Source organism: Cladophialophora immunda (assembly GCF_000835495.1).
Source record: "Cladophialophora immunda strain CBS 83496 unplaced genomic scaffold supercont1.23, whole genome shotgun sequence".
In the NCBI taxonomy this organism is placed as follows: domain Eukaryota; kingdom Fungi; phylum Ascomycota; class Eurotiomycetes; order Chaetothyriales; family Herpotrichiellaceae; genus Cladophialophora; species Cladophialophora immunda.
In genome coordinates this window covers 8,812-14,554 of record NW_015622563.1, presented here as the reverse complement: position 1 = coordinate 14,554, position 5,743 = coordinate 8,812, and the positions used below count along the sequence as shown (strand labels likewise).

At 52.6% G+C, this 5,743-nt stretch overlaps 2 protein-coding genes across 2 annotated transcripts; one reads left to right on the top strand and one right to left on the bottom strand.

The window, feature by feature from the left end:
- Nucleotides 1-235: 235 nt before the first annotated feature.
- On the top strand, nucleotides 236-1,320 carry PV07_12599 (uncharacterized protein; the record flags this gene model as incomplete). Its single annotated transcript, XM_016400139.1, has 2 exons — nucleotides 236-403; nucleotides 460-1,320. 2 exons carry the CDS (start codon nucleotides 236-238, stop codon nucleotides 1,318-1,320), a joined length of 1,029 nt encoding a protein of 342 aa, XP_016242217.1.
- Nucleotides 1,321-4,609: 3,289 nt separating this feature from the next.
- Nucleotides 4,610-5,376, bottom strand: PV07_12598 (uncharacterized protein; the record flags this gene model as incomplete). Its single annotated transcript, XM_016400138.1, has 3 exons — nucleotides 4,610-4,828; nucleotides 4,876-4,905; nucleotides 4,969-5,376. 3 exons carry the CDS (start codon nucleotides 5,374-5,376, stop codon nucleotides 4,610-4,612), a joined length of 657 nt encoding a protein of 218 aa, XP_016242216.1.
- Between the last annotated feature and the right edge of the window lie 367 nt (nucleotides 5,377-5,743).

The window sequence follows — 5,743 nt, the reverse complement described above, 5'->3', positions numbered from 1 at the left end:
TTTAGTTTTGGTCTAGTCGGGCACCTAGAAATCACCCTCGACTTCTTTGTAGCTGGAGGATTTGGTCTTCCTAAGACTTTGACGTTGCCAAACCTCGACGTTTGGCCGTGATAGAATGATACTCCCTATTTCGCTAAGTCGCCTCAAATATGTGGTTGCCGCCCTCGTTACCGTCATCCTTTTCTTGTTCTGTACCGCCTTCCGCGCCACCGATTCTCTTCTCTGGTCGATCTTCATGGTCCAAAACCAGACCTTAGGTTTTCAAGAAATATATATGATCTCGCTCCCGGAAAGGACGGATAAGCGAGACGCTTTTGCTTTACAGGCAGCGTTTTCTGGAATCTCCTATACAGTCGTGGATGGAGTGCATGGTGACGAAGTTCCCTCACACGCTTTACCAAATGTACGTCATGGTTTCGGCATCCACTACGTTCAAAGTTGGTAACACCGGACTGGCAGACGATGGATCAACGATCTAATGTCGTTGGGTGTTGGCGTGCTCACGTCAACGTCTTGCAGAGGATGGTGCGCGAGGGCGTTTCCACCGCCTTAATCTTCGAAGACGATGCCGACTGGGATGTGGCTCTCAAACACCAGCTGGTGCAATTTGCTCGGGGCTCGAGATTCATCCTAAGCGCGCCCGGGGAGGAACTCGCCACTCTTTCTCCCTACGGAGATGACTGGGACATATTATGGTTAGGGCATTGTGGAACTTCAATTCTACCCGACGAACACCGCCGCTTTTTCGTCATACCCAATGATCCCACGGTGGAACCGCCCCATCTCCGCCAGGAGAATTACCACGAGCCCAACACGAGTCACTGGCGGACTGGGCCTGACGGTGGCAGCCGAACAAGGATAGTCTTCCGCTCAGGAAACGCGGCATGTACGGCGGCATACGCTATCTCTCAGAAGGGTGCCAAGAAAGCCCTCTATTACCTATCCATGGTCCCATATAATGATCCTATCGACCTGAGGCTCGCCGCCCTTTGCAAATCGAAAGTCAAGTGTATCTCGCCTTGGCCTCAACTGGTCGGTGTCTCTTGGCCGACCGGAAACGCGGCCAAGTGGAGTGACATTGGCTACGGTCCCGATTCGGAGGCGACTGTCCAGGAAGGGAAATCGCTCCATCTGATGTACTCGGTCCGGCAGAATCTACCAAATATGCTCGAAGGGCAGACGGTCTTTGACAGCCAATACCCTCGTATTGCACCCCCGATGAGTATAGAGGATCTGGGAAGCGCCACCGGTTACCCTGAGACCCTAGAACCTGGCGACTTTCTCTCTCCGCCGAAGGATAAGACCGTTGGAAGTGACTAATGATCGCCACTGGGAGGGCGTTTAGGATTGCCAAATTCAACTCCGGGTCGCTCTACTCCGGGCCTCCCAAAGGCCTTATTCTATAGTGACCGGGAGGAAGCTTTGAGGGCAAGTCTCGAATTCTATCGGCGAGGGTTCTAGTGATATAGAGCTACCCCTAAGGGGACTGGTAAAAATAAACAAGTGTCAAATGGGCTAGATGAGTATCGGTATCGAGAATCCTACAGCTAATTCGAAATGTAAGATCACGTTGATTTTAGAGGAATAGGGGGGTTCCTATAAACATTTTGTTTTTGGTGGTGGGGTTTGCGGATGTGCCTTTACCTGCTTCTCCCCTCCCTACGCCTATCCAGGACTCGCAGGTAATCTCAGTGGCCACACAGTCTAGCTATATTTAGAGAATCCTTCCGCATTTTGGGACATAGATCACTGGGTCGGGACCATTGCGTGATAGGGGTCCTAGAATGTAAGGTAATAACCTCCCAAGCGCGACCGTTCCAAACCTCGGCCTTCCTTGGCCGGTACGCTGATCACGACTTCCTGGTGCGTATTTTTGCCTCGTTGTCTCCAGCTCAGATCGGATTGAAGGATATTCTTGACGATGAATGACGATGCTTCTTTTCGCTCATCGTCGCAAACCTGTTCAGAGGGCATAGAGTATAGGAAGATTCCCAACAGTCACGTACACTACCTTAAGGTACGATCCTATGAGCCAATCTACCTATACTCTATGTCCTCCGAACAATTCGTAGATCTACGAAAAGTGGGCGTAATAGCACAATCTACGTGCAAAGATGGGTGTCCCTTTGCCTCTTGTTGGCCTCGGCGGTGTCAGTGTCATCCAATTCATCAGTCTTTAGCCGAGCCACCGGCCGCCGTCCTCTTCGCGCCATTTGCAGTCTTTCTGCTCTTGACCGTCGGTTTCTCTCCCTCCTCTGCACCATGGACATTCACCTCCGACGTCTTCTTCACCTTCGGTCCGCGTTTGCGTTCCTTTATGAGCTCTTGGCGGGCCGATAGGGTTGCCACATCACCGCCGACGTCGAACAACCTTGCGTTAGGGTAGACGTCAGTACCATAATATGGGACGGCCTATACGGGAAACGTCAGCGCCGTCAGCTTGTAGGTCTATCCCCACCGCATTGGGCATAGCTTCTCCCTCCGGCGTCAATGGCCCCTAGTCATCCCCAAAGGAGTCCCCCTCATTCAATATCTGGATCGTGGTCGCTGTCCTAGAAGCCTTCCTCATTTCAAACGAGGCACTGATCGGCAAGCTCGATGTCGCAACTCGATTGCAAACTCGACGGCCCCCTGGTGATCCGCCGGGACCGGATTGATGTTGACTACTTCTCGAACCTATGGTTCTGTGATGGTTCTGTTCTTGGTTTGAGGCACGCCGCACTTGAACAGATCGACTGCGTTCGACTGGACACGATACCCCTTTCTGATGGGACCTGCAGATGTGATTGCGAGAGTTCTCCCTCTTGTCAATGCCCATCAGGCTCTTTTCTTTCTTCAGATGGACTTCTGGGGTCATACGAGAGAGCATCGTCTCTTTGCCCCCGAGGTCGCTTAGGCTGTGAGGGACGGAGAGGGGGGAATGTGTGGACGCATGGTGGCTGGCTCGGTCGGGGGTCAGATCGTTCAGGCGGCTCGAAGACAGACTTTTTCAAGGGATGTGCATCGTAACCGCAGGTCAGGATTCGCGCCCTAGTGAGCCTATGTGCAAGCAAAGCCTGCCGCTATGGTTGGGATTGTCCTTTCGCCGTCTAATCCAGTTGGCCTTGAAACGATGAATATGTCGACCGTCGCATCACTGCGTCATAATAGCCCACTCAATTCTACCCGGAAATCAGATAGTTTGGAGACGATATGGCGATGATGGCCTCCTACTTTCGTGCTCTTCGACGTGCTACGGGGCCACGTCTGTCTTGAAAAAGTACTTCCCCGGACTTTACGTATGATAGCGGCCTCTATTTGGTGAGGAAGGGAGGGGGCACGCGTCTACTGAATCGCCCATGCCGAGCCCGTAACTGGAAGCTGTCATTTGGATGGTAACGATGAGGTTGGGAGATTCGTCCAATCTCGTCGCAGGCGGCGAGGAAAGTCTCAGCTCATCTTGGCAAAAGCGCTCGTCTTGATAGGCATAGTTATAACTTAGGCTGAGAGGCTTTGGTGATCATGAGAGTAGGCTCAAAGCAGGGTCTCCGCTAGGATGGCGACGATTTTTAGGGTTTGCTCCTTGAGCCTTTTTCTGAGGCAACCGATATCCTTGTTTGACGCAACGCCTTGTGTGGTCGATTGATCTCCGCTAGACACGTCCTCCCTCCCTGCCCACGGACACGGTGGCATGGCTACAGCAAGAACAACCCCTCATAACGGTGTGCATCTTTCGATTGCAGAAAGGATCTTTTCTACCAAGTCACCATCGTGGTTGATTATATCTTGCCATATCAATTGTATAAAACTAGTCAGGCAGGATTTTCGATCAGAGAATGATTGGACACGCTGCGATTTGCAATCTACTCGAATCAGATCGTCATAGTATTTGATACTGCCGACACGCCTTCTAGTTGTATGAGAAACAGATAGAGAAGGCCTCTACACCAGTCAGGCTGTGAAACGATCTAGATGCTGTGAAGAGAGTAGTGTGAGAAGAGTAGGTACAGTATCTCGTACGAGCCGTGTAGGCTTATCTACCTAGCGGTGGGGCATCTGGGGTCGATGTCGCTTGGCTCAGGGGTGGGACCCCATCGTTTCTGACGCCCGAGCACTGGCTTTTGGCCTTGACCTGGCCGTCTTGGAGAAATAGTCTGTAGCAGGAGAGTTTGGCCCCATTGAGTATGAGGTTAAATGACGGCCATCTCAGTTTCGCGACAGGCTTTTCGTAAGACGCCGGTTCCCGGCGACGGTGTTCGGCACACTGCCTTCGGCTTTGGTGAGGGTTGGGGGAGTGTCAGGACACGGTGGATCTCGATCGATTGGTTAACCGTATGCAATTGACTACGTGTAGCTCCTATAGAGAACGACTCGACATTTGGGAGCCCCGGAAGAAACAGTCCCCAGCCGATTCGATAGGGGAGTGATTCATCGCTTCCCCGCGAGCCTGATGCCTTAGCGTGACAGCCTCGTGCCAGAGCCTCGTCTCCTGACGGCCTTGTGCACAACACCTGACTCACCTGCCATGCGCCACCCTCTCGTTTCGTGAGGATCAGGGAGGGCAGTTGAGAGAGGCTGTTCGCGACGGAGAGTCTCACGCTTGACCGGTTGGTGAACACGGGTGACGCCGTTATTTTTTGCGTTCGTCTGAGACGGAACAGTCGTATCCTTCGGTGAATTCGGGCTGGTGACCGACGGCACCGATACCAGGGCTCAGAGTGGTGTCGAAACCGTATGGTACCGGCGGGTCGGAACACTGCTCCGTGGCTCCCATCCCGCCAGGAATGCAACTCCAAGAATGGCGAGCCATATCCCAATTCCAGCTACCTCCAAAACCCAGCCCGTGAGTCTGAAGCACCAAGCGATAATCAGTGCTGCGTGGACAAGCAGACAGACTCCCAAGAAGACATCGAAATACCGGTGTTTCTGGCCCAGTCGTTAGTCAACGGCCTTTCCGCCCGTGCAATTGGTCGAATTGGGTTGACTCACGATAACTTGTCCAGGGTTTCGGTTGTCAGCGGCATTACCAATGATTGCCAAACAAGTTGCCGTGAACCACAAGCTCAAGATGGCCAGAAGGCTGTAGATGACGATGCCGGCCACGTTACGTTTGATTACTGCTGATATAATACTCAACGCGGACATAGCGCTGCGGAGCACAAGAATCACGATCATGACAATACGCCGGACTCGCGCCTGCCCGTCCGGCGTACGGATGAAGTTGTAGGAACGCGGCGAGAAGGTGAAGAATCCACGCAGCCTTGTCCGTCTGGCAGCTGCCGGCGTAGGAGTAGGTCGCGTTGGAAGGTCGACTGGAAAGAATCCGCCTCCGTAGACAGTCTGTTCGTGGTAGGTTTTGTTGTTGTCCATCCTTGTCAAATTGAGTTCGGACTCCATGGCAAGTGGGAAAGAGGAGGGAAAACCCGATCGAAGGAAAGCCTGCTTGGAAACAGGTAGTGAGGGAGAAAGGCTAGGCGGCGTTTTGCACTGCCGGGGAATAAGCAAACGAGAGCGCAGTATAGGTGGTTGAGTACGGCACTGAATCGGTTCACATCGTTGACTCTTTAACGAGCAACGATAACAATAGCAAGATCAGAGTGGCAGTCGACCTGTCGTGGACTAGTTATGTTGTGAATCGAGGCTCAAGTATGGTCTTATCATCGCCCATTCACCCTAGCACGCAGACGCCTATACTGTTCTCAGGACCTGTGGATGCATGTACCATCAATGCCCTAGTGATCTGGGTCACAAAGAGTTATTTCCA